We start from the raw sequence: 21,446 nt of genomic DNA, 5'->3' as shown, positions 1-21,446 counted from the left end.
TAAATTTGTAGTTTTGTTTATGGTTACAACATACTATTGGGAGAAAAACTCCTTATTTTGAGGTTATCTTAGAAAAGCATCATTATTTGAGGTAGTCAAGGACCCAAACTTTTGACTTTCAAAACACTGCCAGGTATTCCTCCAGAAAGATTTATTTTTAGTAGTTTAGGTTAATGTTACAGAAAGTTTGCCAGATTTTTAAACAGATGTAATTAAGATGCCTTAATAGTTTATGAAAGACATCCAGGTACTGCCTATCACTCAGTGACTTCATCTAGCATGTCTTTTCCTTTCTTGCCAGATTCTGTAGTCCCGAGTTCTACATATTCGCAACATATTTCCTCTGCTTATGAATAATAGGAAATAAATTGAAATGGGAACCAAATAATTTATGCGCTCTCGTTATGAATGGACACAACTAAATTAATTGCAATTCAATGAAATCATCTATCATTGCTTAGATGACCAGTATAGCACTTCTCCACCTGCCTCAGTTTTCTATTCTGGAATTCTCTTTAGTTATTTTTTAATTCTACATGTGCATATACTACATACGAGCCTATATAACACTATAAAAGACTATAAATTGAAACACTGGTGATTTAACCCTTTAGATAAAAGACTAATAACTAAATCATTCTGAAAAATCAAATCATGCTTTGAACAACAGTTTTAATAATAGATTAGGTCATTTCTTTATCCTTGAAAGTCCAGCTATGAAGAAATAGGCCTTGAATCAGTTCCACATGCCCATAAAACTGCATGTAGAACTTGATTTTTTTATTTTTCAGTTCTGTAATGGTGTACTCAGCTTATTTCAAATATCTCCTTGGGATATGTTCTTACACTCAGGTATTTCCTTGAGTTACATTCACGTACTTTCAAGTGTTTTCACTTTCAGCCATTGCTTAGGACTTACTTCCCTTTTCTGGTTTCTTCATTATTGAAATGTTTAAAAGCATTTCAGAAGTTTCCTGTGATAGAAGCTTTACCGCCTCCTATAAAAATAGAATTTTCCTTTATCCATGCCCTTTCTATACGACCTCAATCTCCTAACATTTGAAAGAACCATGTTGTTCTTAGAACTGCTTAGATCTTGTTTTCTTTTGGTGTATGAGATTTATTACCTGTGAAATATTTTATTGCCTTATTTACTGGCTTTAGCGTTCCATTCTGGGAAAGTGGGCAGATCAGCTACAGGCACTCCTAAAGACAATGATATTAATGACTCCAGCTGATGTTCCTACTTTTCCAGCCAATGGAAACATAAGCCCTGTTCCTGAAGCAGCATGTTTCCTGAAGCACTGCCGCAGTTCACTTCAAGAGCTCACTACCTGGAGTGAAGCCAGACATATACCCTGGCATGTTTCACAAAACTGTAGAAGACTGCACTCAGTTGCCTACTAAAGGAATACAAGTCATTTACATTTTCCATAAGCAGGACTACTCAACATAAAACCAGGTGAGTCATGAGAAGGAAAAAACCCTTAGTCTCTCCAAGGAAGTGGCTTAAGACAAAGACAGTTAGTTCCGTAATGGGAAAATAAAAAACAGAATCAGTGTATTTCTGTAAAACCTTTCATTTAAGGACCTCCAAATCAATTAATGCCATTAATTCACTGGGCCTTTCAACATGTCTTTTCTTCACGTAGCACTGGAAAATTTAATGTGCAAGCTTGTGGTCACAAATTTGAAATGCATAAAGCCAAGAAAATATATTTTAATAAATGCATGTTTTGGAAATGGTTCAATTGCACACATCAGAAAACACCTTAACAAAGCTAAATTTCCTGCACCTAGCAATATGAAATTGGCCATTCAATTATCAAATAAACAACTGAAAAGAGAATTAATGCAATAAATACCTATGACTAAGAAATTCAACTTCCCCCTTAAGGGTGGAGAAATAGGTGCCAAACTTGAAGGAAAACATCCTGCTACTAGATCCTTCCAATTACTGTGCCATCCCAGATGTACCGTGTAGCCCTATCAGTGGTCATTCCAACTTCCTTCACAGTCTCTCTTAGATACTTACATTCTATTTATCTATGATACATGGACCAAATGTTTAACACCATCCCAACATCCCCAGATCAAAAAATAGTTTAACAGCATTTGACAGATGAAAAGAATGAACAGGCACTGTACAAAGACACTGATTATGGTGAGCAGCTTACAAATCCATGTTAAAAAACTCCAAATTTATGCAACTGCATATTTATATTTGTACTGAAATATAACAGAGGTTTAAGATTTAGTAAGCATAAAATGTGGACACTCTGCATTTAACATTAAGGACCTGGAACCGGGTTGCTGAAATCCTGGGCATGTGCAACATACATCACAACCTGAGACAGGGAGTTTCTGACCTCTTCCCATCTCATTCTTGACTGCCTGTTAGAACTCGTTTTCTAAGAGTGGTTCACTGATTCATTCTTCCTTTTCAAAACTGAATTTTACTTGCAAGGCGTGGAAAGAAACTAGCAACTTGTATGTCTCATTGACATATCAGCTATATTGTGTTTAGCCCATTAAAAATAAAAAAATAAAAAAAAAACCCTGCCCAAGCCAAAGGGCTGCTCTACAGGAAGACACATATTTAATGGGCAGCAAACCAGATTATTCTTCAGGAAGCTGTTTGCTTGTTCTTGTTCATACATATACCCATTTTTCTACTATGATATAATGAAGTGTTGCCAAAACAAACATTCACTTTCGTGAGAAACATCAAGAAAATCACTTGACTTCAGCCAAACGACTGTTTCTAAATTATTCTTTTCTTCCTATTTGCTCTATTTTCTTCATGCATTATGTTTCAAAGCAGATTTTAAAATTTTGGGAATAAGTCTTTCCCATAATTCTGTACAAGTGTAGCATAATAAAACTGTGGATCTTGAGACATGCTTGCAATACAAATAAACATCCAGTTAATTACTATAACATAAAAGACAACAAGCTCTGAGCAAAATGCCTCTCATTACTAAAGATGATCATGACCAGTTCTATGCCAAGACAAGGCTGAAGATTCATTTGAAGAACAAAAAAACATACATAGTAATCTAAAAATCTTGTTTAAAGTTTCTTTTTGCTACAAGGCTATATTGAACAATTACATACCCCCACACACACACACACACACAGAGTGCCTATGTATGTAAGGTTTCCTTATTGGGCATTCATTGGAAGGCAGGTATTTTTCATTATAATTCATTATATCAATTCTTTTTTTCTTTTTTTTTTTTTTTAAAGACATTTTATTAAGCCTCCGTGCTCCACATCCTCTCCAATTCTTATTACCATTTTCATACCCTATGGTGAGGCTGACAAGAAGCAGTGTAGATTTGACAACCAGAAGCACAGGAATCTAGCAAGAAATTACTATGCAAATGTGTCTGGGAGAAGATAACATTAATAAATATTTGCTGATGGGCCTTTTGCTTCAGTAGGTGGCACATCTATAATGAAAACTTAACGGCAGTTTAAGCCAAAGATCAGAAGCCTCATATGTACATGTGGCTGATGGATGACAAAGAGGAAAAACACTTCTATGTGTTGTCATTTTAGAGGAACTAAGCCAAGCTCACTACCTTAGATGCAAATATTTTCCTTCCAACTTCTCACATTCTATAAATGTTTTATTTACCAAAAAATAAGACTTGTTGTTCAGCAGTTACTAGCAACTTCCAAAACTATATTTCAAAATAACCAGATACTCTCAGAGCTGAAACATGAAGTAGAACAGGCAACATTAGGATTGTCATAAAAAAAAAAAGGCAGCCTGAACATTTATTAAAAAAACCCAAAAAACTCCAAAGAACTTTACAACTTTTGAACTTAGTTAATTCTGCAGCTAAAGTAACGTAAGTCACAGGAAAGCACACCATATTTTTACCTCACTGTAGAGAAAAATCAATTATAAACTCTGACACTAAAAGAAAAATTTAAGAGAAGGAGAGAAAATACTACCATGTGATTACATAAAATTTCAATTTAGATCACAAGAGTGTAGGACGATGCTTCAGGAATAAAAAGTAATCAACCTGGGGTAAGTACTTAATTTCAGTAGGAGGAAAAGTAGAGGGAGGGCTCACACAGCAGGAAAAAAAGCAGGCAATTTAGGAGTGACCAACCTTCCCAGACATTCAATGATGTGCCCAAGAGCAGAACTCTACTTCTGTTTTAGTGTTTCCACTTTAGATATTGCTACAAAATAACTTCCTTTTTAATTCAAACCATGCTGTGATTTTCAGTTCTTAAAATACAAAATTGTAACATATTTTTGGATCTATTAACAGACAGCACTTTCAAAATCCTGAACACAGGTACACATATGAATCTGAGGTCACCCTGATGCAGAAGTGAGAAAAGCTTAGGTAAAGGTCAAGTTTGCAAGCAATACAGAAACTGAAGAAATAAATTCTGAGCGATACTTAAATTCACAAAGCTTTTTCACTCCCACTTCTGTGGGAGAAAGTTGGTATCAGGAAAAAGCAGCCATCTTCTGGCAGAACACTTTGGAATCAGAAATCCTGAACACTAGCTCACAAGGTATTAGAAAGATTAGTATTATGTATTACAGTCACAGGCTTAAGAGCAAGCCTGCTAACAACATCATCTTGTCAAGATAGTTTTGTGCAATTAAACTGCAAGCATTTTACCTTAAGTAAAACAGGAAGAAATTAGTCATCCAAATAAATCAGTATGCTTACACTGTGCTTCCACAAACTACAGAAAAGTCTTTGTGTATAGGTGGATGTGGGTGCAGGGAACATGCTCCAAAGGAGTTCAAAGGAGTTAAAGACGTCTCAAGGATAATAGTCTGAATATAACACTGTATAATATTGTCTCTAAACAATTCCAATGAAGTGGCAAAAAAGACAACAGCTAATGGGCATGCCTGTTTAGTATTAGTACTAGTGTACCAAAAAAGACAGTCAACAACATTATTTACATGGTTAGATTACAGATACTTTTAGTTCCAAAACTTCAGGTAAGACCATAGGAAAACACACGTCAGGTACATTGTATATGTAATGTCTTTACAAGCTGGTTAGGAAATAAGGAAGGAAGATTCTCTACTCCCTGTTCTCTGCATCTTCACTGAAGGTATGCTTTGGATAAATGTTTTTGAAATTAATACCAAGAAAATGAGGTGAAATGATAAGCACACGTCATATAAAGGAACTCAAACTACACTACCCCACCCCCCACCCCCCGATATTAAGCTTCACATATTTGGAAAAAAAAAAAGGGGGGGGGGGGGGGAGAAGAGAAACCATTGGTAAAATTGGATGACAGGGACAAAGGTCACTGCACATCCTGCCTGGATGGTATCGAGAAGGGGACATAGAGCTGCTCCACAGCTGCCTTTCAGTATTTAACATACGAACATACAGAGGCCAATCTCTACAGAAGAGCAAAACAAGCAGCCTATACCATAAGCAAGGGATTTGACCTGGAAAACTACTGTCCTTTCACAAGTGTGCACTGAGAAAAGCTTGATCCTGCCAGCTGAAAATTAACTGAAGGAGAGGAAAAGACAGCAAAAGTCCAGAAAAATCCTGAGAAGTGTTGGTATCATGCTCCTAATTTGATGCTAAGAAAGAGAGCTTTATGAACTCCATTCTGGCTGAAAGAGCATTTGTTACTGTTACGAGTATATTGCGCAGACTTTAAAAACCAGGACCCAACAGTCCATTATTGTGGAGGCAAAGTTGTCGTTATGATTCATTGGAGAGTCACTGAGACCACTGATGTGAACCATGTTATTAAAAGAAAAAAAGTAATACATACTCCTTTCAGATGTTACACGAGCTGTGTTTGTAATTGCACACTCAGTACAAACAGTGCTGGACTTTAAATCAAGCCTCCATGCCATTTTAAAAGGAGAATGTTACGTAATAACAGGGGTTCTTTAATAGTGGGGAAGAAAAGGCACCTCCTGGCTCACAATTAGAAAATCCACATTGATAGTAAGATGCAGTTCTTAACTGCAAAGTTAAAGGGTTATTTAAACAATTGAACGGTGTAACAAGTAAATTCATCACATCCTGAAGTCCTTCAATTGAACTTGGATGTGACTCTAAATAATGTGTTCTAGTTCAATTGCAGATTTATTGGACTTAACAGCAAGCACTGGCATGTTAGTGAAAGCAATTTCTTCTACTGAAGGAATTAATGCTTGCGATTCTTTTGTCTGGTATTGTACAGGAGATCAGGCTTGGTGATTCGTTTGGTCCTCAGAGTCTGTGAGCCCCAGTGGATGCAATGAATCTGATTTTGTTTATACCAGAAGAGTCAGACTAGACCATACATGGCTTACAAATGTGTTGACTTCCAAATTTCTTGGTAACAAGTTAGCTTTGATACTGTACCAAGAAGAATTTTCTCATTATTTTCAGTTAATTGATAGATGTCCCTTCAGACTTCACTTCACTCTGGCAGCCAAATGCTCCACACCACAACAATATAGTCATGTTCCACTAATATTCAGCAACAAGATCAAAGGAGGAAAACAAAACCAAAACTGTTTCTACTAGATTGTGGTACCTCAAAGTGTCCTCTGCTGCATGTCTGCACTGTACTGGTTGCTGCTCTAACAACTACATTACCACCTGAAACCTGGAGTTTGCAGAACAGTTTTTACTGACCCCAGAACTCTATTAAAGGTAGGCAATAAACACCACGTTCATGCAATAGATGCCCTAGAAAATAATACAGTTAGCAAAAGGATTTCAATTATTTCAATTTCAGAATAGGTAGCATATTTACAGTAGCAAATCAGTTTCTTACAGATTATCACCACTCAACTACCTACTAAAAGCTGCTGGTTTGACTCATTTTAGGATATATAATTTCTAGCTACATGTTTTTGACCACTCAAGGCAGAATAAAAGTCAGCCAGACTCCATGCATGCTCCCTATCTTGTACATGGGAACCTCATCCAGTCTTTCTAAACACCTAATATTTTTCCAGCAGTGTGCTTTTGCTACAGAGGGATCACTGTTGGAACAAATGAGGCACATCCTCTTTCAGAGGGGCTGGATCAGCTCCCTTCTGCGTAGTGCACAGCTGTCAGTTCAGAGAATGATAACCCCTTGTACAGGATGGATGGGACTCCAAGCAGTCTAACAGCCTGCTAATCGGCAGCCAGCAGAAAGAACACATTCCTGCTCCCCACTCCACAGTTATTCAATTAATGCATGACAATTTCTGTGATTAGGATTCTTATCTTAGCTATTTAAAGCAGTTAAAGTAACTTTGATGCATCGCATCAACCTTGCAAAGGGGAGACTTGAAGCAGCCAAGGTGTGCTCACTATCTATCAGAGCAATCCCAGGTTCTCAAATGAGGAAAAAAAGTAGAAATACTTTAAAAGTATAGATAGCTTTATTTGCCCAATTCATCCGTTGACTTCACGTCTGGATAATCATAACAAATATTTCTGAAGCAGAACTATAAAAAGATGGAAAAATAACTGCATATAGTTGAAGACAGAAAGTATGTGTCTGTCATTCCATCACCTCCCAAGAATTTCAATAAAAAATAAGCACATTATGATTGCAAACTTGGCCTGTCTTTGCCAGGGTAGATATCCGATGCAGTAATGTGTAATTGACAGGATCATTATCCACTAAAACCTGCTGATTCCTTTTGCCATTGGAGTCTTGACATGAAATGCAACTGAAATCTTTAACTTCAAAAAGATATTTAGATTTCAGCGATGCTTGGTATTCAGTAAATTAACAGCCCTTCAAATATACTTATTTCATATACAAGACCACCACTCACAGAGACCTACGTCAACAATGAAAGAACTCAACAAAGCTTCTCTTCAAAAAAGGCTTCAGTAAAAGTGGCTGGAAGTTTACTGGAAACACTGATGAAAATTAAATCATCTCATGTAAGTATTATTTCTAAAGCTATTTTTAACCTTTTGAATTTTGTTTTATTTAATATCATGCCTATTATGCATAAAATTGACTTCTGGTGATACAAAACACTGGTATATTTAATTGTGTTTCTAAAAAGGTGAAGTACACTATTTATTCATATACTAGACTCTTGCTCTAAAAATACTAAGCAATACAAAATCCTTTAAAAAATTATAATGTTTCTGTATTTCTTCGGAATTATTCTTCTGAAGAAGTGTGCACTTCCTCAAAACAAATTTACTCCACCAGAAGGCTTCCTGGATTTTAAAAAATATTTGTAATTAAAAACCAAAGCAAAGCCCCAAAATACACCACAGGATTCACACTGACTAGACCTTTGCCTCTTCAGCTGTGATCAACTTCACTTCCAGTTCACAAGCAGAACTCATGGGTGCAAAACCTGGAATGCTTCATCACCCCCCACCTTCTAGGGCAGAGTACTGCACCACTGCACACCTAGCATTAGCTTCACTTTCTGCAGGAGGAAAATAAGGGAACTCATCAGACTAGCAGCCAGAAAGTGAAAAACAGAACAACAACAAATACTCAATATCCAGCGTGCATCTCCTCAAGTAGTATTTCTTTAGGCCTATCCCCCAAAATATCATGTATTACTTTTCATCCTGGTTTAATGTAACCTTTTCTAAGACTGAATTTTCAACTGCCAGAAGCTGCAACTCTGCTGCAATTCAAACTCCTATTCATAAACCATACCCTCAACCTGTGAACACTCACACAAATATTTAAGCATAGGTGCATGATTACTCATCACCGAAGTCTCAGATATAGCACTCGTGAGGGTAGCTGACCCTTCAAAATTCTGGGACACCCTGACTCCAGCCACATTGCTGCTTCATTTCAAACATCAGGATGCAGCAACACCTCCTGCTCTCACAAATTCCTTCCTTCTTATTTTGATTTACTTCTGGAGTTGATCAGTACATCATACTTAAGCTCTAACCCAAATCTCTCCCTCTTCACCACCAATCCTATTAACATCTTTCCAACAAGTGAGCATGTGTATGACTGACAGCAGAAGTAGCTATGTATTTAGGTTGCAAAGCACCTTCAGACCATGGAAATCCCCAGCAGTTTTTATCCATTCCTGCAACAGCTCATTCTGTTGTATCACATCTCTCAGAAGATTCCAGTAAACTTGGGCTGGATCAATGAATTAATGTTGTGAACAACATGATAGTTTTAGCTAACAGCTTTTCCAACTATCTGACAAATGTTTACAAATCTGTTTATAAATATAAAATTACAATGATGTAGCTGTACATTGTAGATCACATATGAAATTATGTCAGCTGAAAGGGTTTTTTTTTGTAATTAATAGTTTGGATACATATTTCAAAGTAATCTTTCCATAAGGTATATTTTTCTCATTTTTAAGACTTCTTTGCTAGTGGGTATCCTGACACACTTATCAAAACCAGGCTGTTTCTGCCTCAACTGAATAATTGTTGGTAACAATACAAGACATTTTAAGTACCAAACACTATATACGACAAAAATCTTCCGAACTTTGGGAATGTATAAAGTATTTAAGTAAATACCTTTGTCACCCAGATTTTCATGGATATTTTCTTACAAAGCATAAGCAGATTACAGACTTCATTCATTAGCTGCAGGTAAATTATTACTTTATTGATTTGGATTTTAAGCTTAATTGATTGTCCAGTTGAGAAATATTATCTACAGAAAGATTCCAGCAGCATAGCTACCATGCAGTAACCACAAGTCCCAGAGTAGAAGTCTAGTATACAGTTAAGGTAACAATGTCAACTCAAATATTTTTTTTTTTTCCAGCAAAGGTAATCTGAAGTAATCTCTAAAACAAAGTCATCCGACTTGTTAGTTTTGAGGACAGACAAAAAAGAAAAAAAAATATTTTTCCCCCTAAGGAGAAATACTTGTTAGAGAGGATAAATTATTGAAATGAACAAGTGTTTGCAAATAACAAACAAAATGAAGGAACAACAACATTTTTATTTTTCTCTGCCAGATTCTTCCTTGTCTCTGTCAAGATTTATTTTAAAAAAATCTGGTATAACACCGCTTCCATATAAGCATTCTTTATAATCATGTCTACAAAAACAACTAAGGATATTTTCATGATTATTTAATCCCCAGAAAATAAGCTCCTGGTGTTCCAGCTTTGGCTTTTCTGAAAGTCTGTGCCCTGCTCACCAGCCAAAGCAACTGAAAAGTTTGAATCTTGTTTTCAGAAGTAACCTGGGTACACAGTTACCAAGTGCTATTTATGTTTCCTTAAAAGGTTGCTACAATGATTATTTAATAGAGGATGGATTTTTACTATCCAAAACCTTACTAGATACATATCAGGCTTCAATGGTACCACTAACAAAGCTGGCCACAATACACTGATTTCAATTCCTAACAATAATCTCCAGTTGTTGCCAACTAGTCTGCTTTTTCTTGATGAAGTGATTTCTGTGACTCTTTATCCAGATGTGCCACTCCAAAGCCTAGAAATCTTCCACACCTCTTTATTTCCTCCATGCTTCATTTAAGTGCATTCTGCTGATTAAAAAAAAAAAAAGCCTCCTTTTCTGTCCACATTTAAATGCTCAGTCCCAGAACTATTATTCCATTCTACCTATTATGAAACAAAACATTTCAGGATGTCATCATTGCGAACACCCTAGGCTGAGAGAGAAGAGATAGCATGTGTAAATTTTGAATCCAGTTTGAGCAGAAAGACACACAATTTTAAGAACGTCTTTCATAGACTTCTTCCCACCTCTTCCTCTCTCTGTTCCACCTACTATAAAGTATCCTAAATAAAGAAAATGGAGACCCCTGGATGGAAGCCACAAACTTCCAGGCAGTATGTTCTGACTTCTAATTATGTCATTACAGAACATTTGAAGAGAGCAAAAGGGAAACAAGCACACTAGAGACCTGCTCTCTCTGTCTCTTCTTCTAGCTCAGTATAAGAATAAACATCACTCAAGTGAGCAGTTAACAAAAAAAAAAAAAAAAAAGACAACAAATCCAGAAAAGAACACACCACAATAACCTCAGCAGTCCCTAGACCTGGAAACATCCTTTAATCACCTGAACACAAGTAATCTAAGGACAGATCTCAAACACCATCCAGAGCAAACGCATATATGCATATACCAACAAGTGGTATCACCAAATGAATCGTACCACAAATTCTTGCCCAGTCAAAAATCTGACACTTTCACAAGTTGCCTACCAGGAAAAGTTTTGCCCACTGAGCTTTCACAGTCATATCCCTTCCCTCAGGTAGCTCTTATAACACACTACATGAATTTGAAAATCTCAGTCCTTAAAGAAGCTGTAATATTCTGAGAAGTACTACAGCGAGAGAAATACAATACTTACTCATCTTCTCCAGAGATCTGCACTGCTCAGCCACAGACAAAAAAAACTTTTTCAGGGTAGGTCTTGGACCTACCAAAGGCTAAGGAATTTAGCCTTATCTGCCCTAGCTGCTGGTGTCAATACAAAAGCACCATCCTTACACCTGTACAGATCAAAAAGTACCCTGCTTTCCTCACTTAAAAAAAAAATTAAAATATTCTTACAGGAACAAAACACATCTGTGAAAGAGGGAAGTTACTCAGTTCATTTTCCCTTCAAAGAGATGTTATGAGCACTGCTCAGAATCCAACAGAACAGAAACCATATGAAAAAAGACACAGTTTCTTGGCTGAACGTTCTGGGTGAGAACTCAAGAACATCTCTGGCTTTTTAGCCTATAGACAGGGAAAAACATATATAAATTCCAGCTTCAGCAGCAGGTCTTCAACAGGGCTTGCCACAGTGATCTACAGTTCTGAGTTTACTCTGCTCTTCTGGCAGGAATCCAGTGACCTTCCCTGAAAAAGGCAAATTCAAGATTTCCATGAAGAGCTTGGCTAGACTTGAGTCCCAAAGTCAAGTGATCAACATGGAATTGCTTACAGTCCCATACCACTTCCTCAGTCTTTATTCCCTTTACCTTACAGTATCCTCTTCTCCTCCAGAATCTCCTTGTAAGTAACCTTGCAGTGGTGAAACCGCTATCCCCTCAACATTCTCAAGCTGCAAAAGATCACCATACGTTAACACTGATGTCTTCTAAAGGAGAAGAAATTAAAATTATGGTGCCATGTGATAACTGGCAATCTGATATAGTAATGGCTCTTGAAACAGTAAAGCTTCCTACTAGGAAGCCAAGTAGTTTTGTCCAGTGTAACGAGCACACCAGCTCTTCCTTCTCACTTTACCTACCAGTGTGAAATGGCAGTAGGGGAAATATGCAGCAATAAAGACACTTGGAAGAGGATGCAAGATTTTTGAAGCTGAAAGCACCTTACAAACAACAATGTGTTGGAACAAAGAACTAGCCAGCTTGAAATGTGACAAGCTTGTATTCATAGTGATAAAAAAGCACAGATAAAAGAATCCCAAAAAGAATAAAAGGACAAGGAAAGGCATTCTAGCTCAAGCACTTAAAGAAATAAAACAAGTTTTATGTCATAGTAGTGACATGTCACACATTGTTTTCAGAATGTTCACGACTATCTTCTGCCTGGTAGCCTTTAAACACATGCTGAAGAATAGCAATTAAGTTTATTCAAAAATCCTAAAAAGACAGCAATTTTTTTTTAAAGCTGTAAAAAAACCCAAGCTGTCAGTCTGTATGTATTTCTTGACTACAGGATGATCCAACCAACACGGCTTTGAGAAAGGACCTTTATTGAAGTGATGCTGTGCCTTCCAAGTATCTTTGACATAGGGCAGTATTCTCCATAGCTTCTACTTCTCTTCCACCTCCATGATGATGAAATAATAAAAAAATCAGTACACCATCTTAAGTTTATTTCTTAAGTAAGCCTTTGGAAGCTATGGCCTCCAGCTGCTTCTTTCACAGGAAGACTTATCAGCAACTGATCAGGATCTCTCCTCAGCACTTGAGAGAAGAAACACGATCACTTCTAAAGCCCACCACATCTTCCACACAAAAAGCAATTTCAAATTTTGCCCCTTGCAGACAGAACAAGAGCAAAGAAGCAAATATTGTATCACAAAAAAAATGCTTACTGCAGGATCAAGTCAGAATTATGGAGACCTCTATTAAAAGCAATACAATTTAAAATTACCTAGTAAACAAGAGAAATTACCATAAACTGGACAAAGTAACTCAAGCGAAGCCTAACAATGCACAATGTTAACCACTGTAATCTTTCACTAAGGACAGCTGCTAGTGAGGGAACAGTTAGCAATCTGGCAGTTAGAATGTCCTCTTCCAAGAATGAAAGATGGGTAAAAAATTGGCTCATCAATTTATGAATTACATATATTAAAGGAGGTTTTACAAAGGTATTTACTAACGACATTTTTTGACTCCTATAGATTTCCAAAGAAAGAGCAAAGTTTGTAACCTGTTCTAAAATTGCTTTCTAAAAAGCATCTCTCCTGAATGTTTAGGGTGCTTCATACACATTTTTCAAGTGTATTTTGTCCTTGATCATTAAATAAGCACACAGAGCAAATCAGTATTGAGGGACAGTAATTTTCCATGTCATGAAAGAAAGCTTATTGCAAAGTAATTACAAAACTCTGTATGAAGTTTAAGAAGGTGACAATCAATTTAATAATTTTATGTCATGAACTACAAATGTATGCTTACAAACGTTATCTGAAAGACTGCAACAAAATAACTCAAAAATGCTATCAGAACTGTGAGTAATTTAGCTAACTGTGGAGACTTTTCCTTCATTAGGGTCTCCCTAGGATCCCCACCACGAGATGGATTTGTGTTGAGGGTTTTTTTGGGTGAGAGGTGTTGTTTTGGGGTTTGTTTGTTTTTATCTCCAAAGAACACCTTAGCAGAAGCTATCAGCTTTGACAGAACACCAAAATTCTGGCACTGAACCATAAATTGACCATTACCATAAAAAGAACTGCTAAATGAGAAACCATGTGCTCAGTATAAAACTAATTTCATGCTTTCAAAAGCACACAGTGGCTTCTAGCAAGATAGTGGCCCTGGGACTTGCAAAGACAGATTGGCTAATACAAATGGTGTGTGCTCCTGATGCAGTCTGCTTAGCCAAGCTTTACATGTACTGGCAGTAAATGGAAATTCTCGAATCTTCTGTCAAACAAATACACACTTATCTATAACTTTAGAGCTGAAAGCTATAAAACAGCTGCCTCATAAATATATTTAGCAGGAAAACGCATGAGCTGTCCTAGTTCCTCGTAAGGAAAAAAAAAAAAACCCACACCACATCAGGCTTTACATAGTAAGCATAGACATTTCTATAGCAAGCAAGAAATCCATTTTAATAAATGTTTTTCAGCATTTTTCCTTTTTTTATTGAGAAAATTGCTATCAGCAAAAAATCATAGCAGGTCTTACCACAAATTAAACGTATTAGCAGAACAGCAATACTTAATAAGTAACTCAGTTAAACTAATTTTTTGTATTCTGCTATAGGTGAAATTCTCAGTAAAAAACTCTCTTTTTTTAACACATTGGTACAAAGTCTGTTTAGTTTACGATAATCCTTCTTTCAAGCTTAAAGATTTACTACTAGAACTTCACAGGCTACCTTTAGCACACTATCTGTTCCCTTAAATAAAACTTACTGCACTGAATCTCAAATTTAACTGGTTAGGGAGAAGCGCCAGTAATTTTATACCCATCTCAAAGCAAGTTGTCAGTGCAAATGAATTACTGGAAGCTACCCTGGGCATGACAGATCATAACTTTTAATATTAACAATGACAGACATACGCAAGTTGTTAAATCCAGTATACAATTTATTTCATTCTTTACTTTCTTAGTTTATCTGGAGAATTCGACAGCTTTTGTGTTTACATATCATTATAACTATAATTTGAGATTTAACAAGCCAGAAAGCAAGCTCTGGTAAGAGGTATTTAGTCACACTGCTAATTAGCTTCTTTCTGTAACAGTAATACAGCATCACTGACATGTTCCAAAAACATTTAAAATGCATAGGAAGTCACCTACTGGAAAGATGCCCTCTGCAAACAGCAAGCAAGGAAAAGGAGCTTGCCACATATTTAGAGTTACTTTTAATACTGAAATAAGAGAAGAAATATATGCATTGTATGCCTTGCCATTTTTCTTACCCTTTCCACTGAGTAACTAAAACACAACTGACATGCACACAGAAATAATGCCAAAAATATAAGCATCCACTCTTAATATCATATCACAAAGCAATTCAGTGAAGTTTAATAATAAAAAAAAAAAAAATCATGCTCACCTCTACTGGGAAGCCCACTCCACATTATGGCAACACTACTGAAGCAGCTTAAACAGCAACCAAGTTACATAAACAAAACTTCCAGTATGTGACCAATATGATCTACGGTGCTACAGAGACTTGGCTTCAGCCCTGATCATCTGTGTGACAGTACGCTGTTATACCAGTGCTGTCTCAAACCTTCCCAGATGCCGGCTTATTGCATTGCTCATTGAAAATCCTTCACACGCTGGCAACATTTTAGGGAAGGACAAGCACACTCTGAGTCATTTGTAAAGAAAGCAAAGCAATTTCAGTTCTGTATCTTCATGCGTACTGAAACAGAGCACTGTCAAAGTAGAAGTCTGAGGTGAATTTATGCTGAGAAACAGGCAACCCAAGCCTTCATTATCAATGCATGGAATCAGCTACAGTGATCAAATTCAAACAAACCATTAAAAAAAAAAGAAAAAAGGGTATGATTATGAAAGGCTCTACAGATTCAGCCCCAAACCACACAGAATGAAGAATCATCTATTTAGACTGTGTAAATGTTAAAAATAGCTCTGTCTTTTCTACAATGAACATGAAACAGAGGAGAATCAGTAGCCTGTATTGTGGTAAGCTTCATTATTGGGGAAAAAATCCAGCAATAAAAATTAATGATTCCTTACAGCTTTTCTAAAAGATTAATTTACAATTATGCAAATGAACAAATAAGTACTTTTTAACCACATTACAAGGTCTGTTATAAACAAATAGGGTATTTATTAAAGAGAAGCATACATATTTGGATGAAAAATTTTAGAATACTGACCCAGCAAAGACTTGTGCCGTCCAGCAGATTAAGTATTTGTACAACACACACACCCCCCAAATAAAAGCATGACATTACATGACCTATGCCTTTTCTTTCAAAAACAAGAATATTTTTTAATTACTTACTAGGAAAAATCTCCATGGCTTATTAAATTCATGCTCTTCCTACTCCCACACAGACTTCCTACTATGTAAATCTTTTTGTCTTTTCAGGTAGTTCATACATTTTCTTTCCCAAAAAAGATAAGAGGACATGTGTTGCTCTGCATACTCACACCCACAGAGATACACAGTATAGTAAGAATCAGATGTAATCATGGCTAGTTAAGTTGGCAATGAACTAGAAAGACACAGGAGTTTTTATTTTAATACCTGTATAGTTATCCAAATATACTACTGTGTCAGGGGTCAACTATGAAAGACATTTAGGATCTGATCCCAGATGAGGATACTTACCATACAGAAAGAGTACCTGATTTACAAGACAAAAATAACAAACATATCTGACTTTACTGTTTTATTTTTTCAGTCATTATAATACAGAAATCACTGTTGGAAATGTACACTGGATAAAAATGATGAATCTGCATGTATAGATAACTTTTCATCTCAGCTGCCTATACCTGTAAACTGTGGATTACATCCTTCAAAGAGATGGTGAAGAAATCCTTGCAGCAACATGAACTCACCGATTTCAGTAGCTCTCTATGCTGTTGCCTGGGCTGTTTAAACGACAAGAGAGACACCCACCCACACCCACCCCCCCCAGCCTGAGCAGACACTGTGTCATCACCACTCCTGCAGCCATTCTCTCTCAGCTTGAAATCATGGCTGGTGAGCAGCTGTATTTTTAGTCCTAGACCCTAGAACACCTAATTATCTTATGTCTTACATGCTGGTTCTTTACCACAGCATAACTGCCCCTGAAGAGAGGTTAAACTCTGCAGGAAAGAATTTTGTAGAGCATTTTGATATGGGAATATGCAAACTAGTGGCAAAGAGTGCCAGCTGTGGTAGCCTGTTTTCCTTTGAAACCCTCCTCCACTCCACCCAAAGCACCACCCCACATAAACCACATTTTTCCTTATTAGTCACATACTCTGTTTCCTAATAAATGTCGTTCATGTGCTCCCCACCTCCAAGAGGATGAAGTGGAAACTACAGATGAATAACTGGTCTGATAACCTTTACCAACTTCAAAAAAGGTTGTGTTTTCTTTTTGCCATTAGGGAACTGTTCAATTCTTTGCACTAATGCAACTTACCAATTACTTAAAAACAACCAATCTCAATGAAACAACAATTTCCACTTTTTTTTTCTTGATGACTACCTGTGAGTGCACATATCATCTATTTACTATATTTATGAATCTTACCAGTACTTTCACAGTGCAGCTACTCAAACAGAAGACAAAGTATTATGGATACCGTTTGTAGTTATTAGCAAACACGAAACCATGTCTGCTCTGTCCCTTGATATTAAGTCATCATTAACATTTTGTGAGCAGCATCAAGTCTACAAAACCAATATAATAAATCCCCTTAATGTCAGAGCAACTAATCATGACTGCTGTGAATGAAAAATAGCAATCACCTATCATGAATACATTTCATACTGTAAGAAAATGTTAACTTATGTAATATTAAATGTTTCTTAAGAAAGTTGCGGAGATACTCAAATGATGCAAAGAACATGGAACCATCTAATCAAACGAATCTTGTTCAAAAGACCACTGAACAAGAACTCAAACAACCCTGTACCGAGATAAGTGAAATACTAGCAGTTTCTCAACAGCTCACTAACCTAAGTTGCATTACAGGAACATAACTTTTTTAAATTATTATTATTATTGTATTGGTGAAATGTAATAGTTTTGCTTTTTAGTAGAAGAATCTAATCTTTTCCAAACAGATAAACAGACTTTACGCAGAGTAGGATAGCAAAGCAGGGAGCAACTTCCCTTTCACATGGGGGCAGAGAGAGGAAGTCCCGAGGCATCACTCCAGTTTGTGCCCCCACAGCAGCAGCTTTCTTCAGACTGCTTTCCAACAGGTTGAGCTGTAGGCAGCAGATGTGGAAGGCAAAACAAGCACTGACCTTCTACAGGTCTAAAAAAGATTTTGGCATAACACAAGGAAGCGTAAGTTCACAGTGCTTTCTACTGTCCTCCTCTTCTCTTACACACCGGTTCCATAGCTATACATGCAAGAGTTTAGTAGAATTCAGCTCACAAACTCTTACAAGATACTTTTTGGTTGCTCCTTAGCATTCCTCTGAGCATTTGGTAGATTAATTCATAAAGATCTTCTGTAATAAAAATCAGATTATCCCTGTTCTTTTTTTTTTTAGAAAAATGAAAAGATAAACATTGATAAGGAATTTGAGGACCTAAATTAAAAGGCTTCAAGTAATCAAAAATTCCCTTCTCTATTAAGTTGCCAAAGCAGTCTTAGATGGCAACTAAGCTACCCATCAGCAAGCTAGTCTTGGCCCAGCTAAGGATACAAACCTACATACAAAGACCTTCATTCAGAATCAGATTCTTTTGACAATTCAAAATGAAGGAAAAACTCCACTGAAATCAGAGTCATGCACTGCAGTTCCATTCTGTTGTAACGAACCATTGTTTAGTCCTGCATTGACCTAGTCACCTGGCAAGGTAATTGCTTTACAGTTTCATTAAAAAAAAAAAAAGTGTCCTCCTCGTATGTACCAGACCAAAGGTGGGCATGCGGAATTAAGGCTATATGGAATATTTTCCGCATAATTTCTCAATGTCTACCAATAGTCCATTTTACCTTTTGAGAGAAAAAAAAAAGTCAAATGCTTAGAAAATGAGTTATAAATTTAAATTAGATTTTTTAGAAGGTCCTTTTCATTTTATATGGCTGAAGACACTATTCACCCTTCCTAATCTAGACATTTAATCTGGAAAACAAATATGCAAGTTAGCTATATAGGCCATAGATCCTTTGAAGGATAATTCTGAGCACTTTAATTGTAAGTCTCCCTGACGCCATTAACTGGAAAGGATGCTAGACATCCAGCTTAATACAGCATCACACAAGGAAGCAAAGCTGTTCTAATCCCTATTGCCAAAAGTGAAAAAAACCCTGTCTCTCCATACTCCCTTGCTGTCCTCCCATGTCCAAGTTTGCCGTTTTACCTTCTCCCTTGCACTAGCAGTACCAGGCCCTTTTTTTGACCTGATTTACGTCGTGAACACAACAGAAGTCTAGTCATGTATGTATCTATTTTGCTAGCTTAATCCCTGGCTGTCATTGCTGTGAGCCAGATCACACGACTTTGTGTTGACAATCTCTCAGAAAATCACCCTGCCATTATTTCCTCAGTAGTGCAAGGGAACACATTAACTTGTAGCACTGCTCCCTACAATGGGTCCCCACAGCACGGGACCCCACAGCACTTCCAAAACTGTCCTGCAAGGTCAGATATTTCAAAAGTAAAAAGGCAGAGCTGCTACCAGAATACACTGCCAAAGGACCGATACCCAATCTCATTTCCAGCCAAACCTACAGACAAATCTTCAAATGGGTATTAATGAGTGTCATCCAGACCCTAAAGCACATCTTTTCTTTAAAACAGCCTAGGACTCAGGAAAAAGTGGTTCTGCTTCACCCACTTCTAGAATTTGGCCTGTAACAAAAATGAAACTGCCCTACCTGTTTCCAAGGATCTGTAAAATCTGGACTTCGATAGGTATTTCTAGTACACTCACTCTTAAAACTACACCAACCATTCCCATGTTAGCATGGGGGCAAATGAGAGAATCAGGAGATTCACCGCAAGATAGCACCCCAGGGAACAAGTAATGACAATCGGTGGAGCATCTCCAAAGGATAAGTGGGAGAAATATAACAAAGTCATCCACAAAACTGGCCAGAGCATATGTTGATAAACAACTCGCTGTTATCCCTACAGATACCTTGCTTAATAAAAAAGGCTTTAGGAAATAAGATGCAGAACTAGCCAACAAATCCCATAGTCGCGGCTTGTTTGCTCAATCGCCCGGGCTGGAGCACCATCTCGTGGAAGCCTTGCCATCCCGCAGGCACGCTGCTCCAAAACGCTGCCGCCCTCCTACCTTTATTTCCGAATCAATCAATTAGCTATCTGTTAGTAGATAAGGAGGTATTAGCCAAGTTCGTACCATAATCTCAAAACTGTTTTCTTCCCCTTTGAAGAGCAGATAATTTAGCCCTTCTTTTCGGGGTGGCAGGTGGGCTGTTTGGTAGCTCAAGCAGCTGTGACATGACCCATGGCTATCGCCGCTGCAGGCTCTAGCAAGACTTGCTGCTGAAAACCTTTTAACAGGCCTACTCCAAAATAGATTTCCCCAAGGCTGCAAGAAACTCCTCTTTCTTTTCCTGCTTATAGGAAATAACAGAAATAATTTTCAATTCAAGATGCAGAAGCAAATACACACTTTCTTATTTTCCTGAGCTTCCATTTATTTCCTTCTGGCAGAAGGCTGGTCGTACATCAGATACGCCTGGCCTAGGGGTAGGGATGGCCCTTGGGAATGGCATTGCTGACAAGCTTCAACCTGAGCTGCAGTAAGACAGGGTGGATAAAACTGGTAGTAATGAACCATCATTAACGTAAGCAATAGCAAAAGTTCTAACATCATGTGCAATATACTTTTCCAGTATAACACTGTTCTCTTCACACACCAATTTTTAACACCAGTCTAAAGAAAATGAGGAGTTCAATGGGTGGACCAAATCACCGAAGCCTTCTAATTTAGTTAAATAGTTTCTTGATTTGGTCAATAGAAAGAAAAGCAGCTGTTAAACTTCATTTATATTCCATTTTAGTTGCTGTGAAGTAATTGAAATTGCAGGTACACGTACAAGAACAAAATAGCTTCCTAATTTCAGTAATGGGGTAGGGGAGGCAAAATAAACAAGAGTCTACAGAAACAGAATATACTTTTTAGAAAAATATATTGCTAAACAACTTTCGTAATCCTGTAACAATCATACCATTAACTCTAAATATAAAGAATTAACTTCGAAGTTTTCTTTAAAAAGACATTTAGACTTTAATTATCTAAATGCCTCTCATCTATACATTGTGGAGTATTATTGCCAAGACCCAGAATTCCACAATTAGCAAATCTTAGTAAGCTCGATAGTGGTACAGCAAGGATCATTACCTATTACTGACAGTTACAAGCAACAAATTGAGGTTAGAGTTGTAAAACAGTGGAATCCAACAACTAAAAGGATGCTTTATAACAACCTGAGGTCACCTGTCATAGAGAGGTTCTCAGAAGAAGGAAAATATGACAACACGTCTCATGACGCCTTTGTGTTTGTCCCCATTTGGAGCAAAGCCCACCAAGAGCCAAAGAGGCTGGAGGCAGTGATGGTGCACAGATCAGTTCTGTCACACAAGATCAGGTCT

At 37.1% G+C, this 21,446-nt stretch overlaps 1 protein-coding gene across 5 annotated transcripts in view; it reads right to left on the bottom strand.

The window, feature by feature from the left end:
- The window catches only part of ZNF385B (zinc finger protein 385B), a 168,234-nt gene that overhangs the window by 110,784 nt on the left and 36,004 nt on the right, over positions 1 to 21,446 (bottom strand). The window contains exons 1-2 of one of the 5 annotated variants that reach the window (XM_056349329.1): positions 15,219 to 15,567; positions 11,933 to 12,015 (exon numbers count right to left, since the gene is read on the bottom strand). The exons of 2 other annotated variants lie outside the window; for them this stretch is intronic. Coding sequence is in view for 1 of the 3 variants with exons in the window: in XM_056349326.1 (XP_056205301.1) it covers positions 15,219 to 15,243 (25 nt within the window). In the remaining 2 variants the exon portion in view is untranslated. Of the gene's footprint in view, positions 1 to 11,932; positions 12,016 to 15,218; positions 15,568 to 16,014; positions 16,106 to 21,446 lie in introns of those variants that run through there. 2 more of the 5 variants (XM_056349332.1, XM_056349326.1) reach the window with 2 other exon arrangements.

This window comes from Falco biarmicus, chromosome 8, assembly GCF_023638135.1.
Source record: "Falco biarmicus isolate bFalBia1 chromosome 8, bFalBia1.pri, whole genome shotgun sequence".
Taxonomy (NCBI): Eukaryota; Metazoa; Chordata; class Aves; order Falconiformes; family Falconidae; genus Falco; species Falco biarmicus.
Note: the sequence above shows the minus strand (reverse complement) of the source record. Positions and strands in the feature narration are given on the sequence as shown.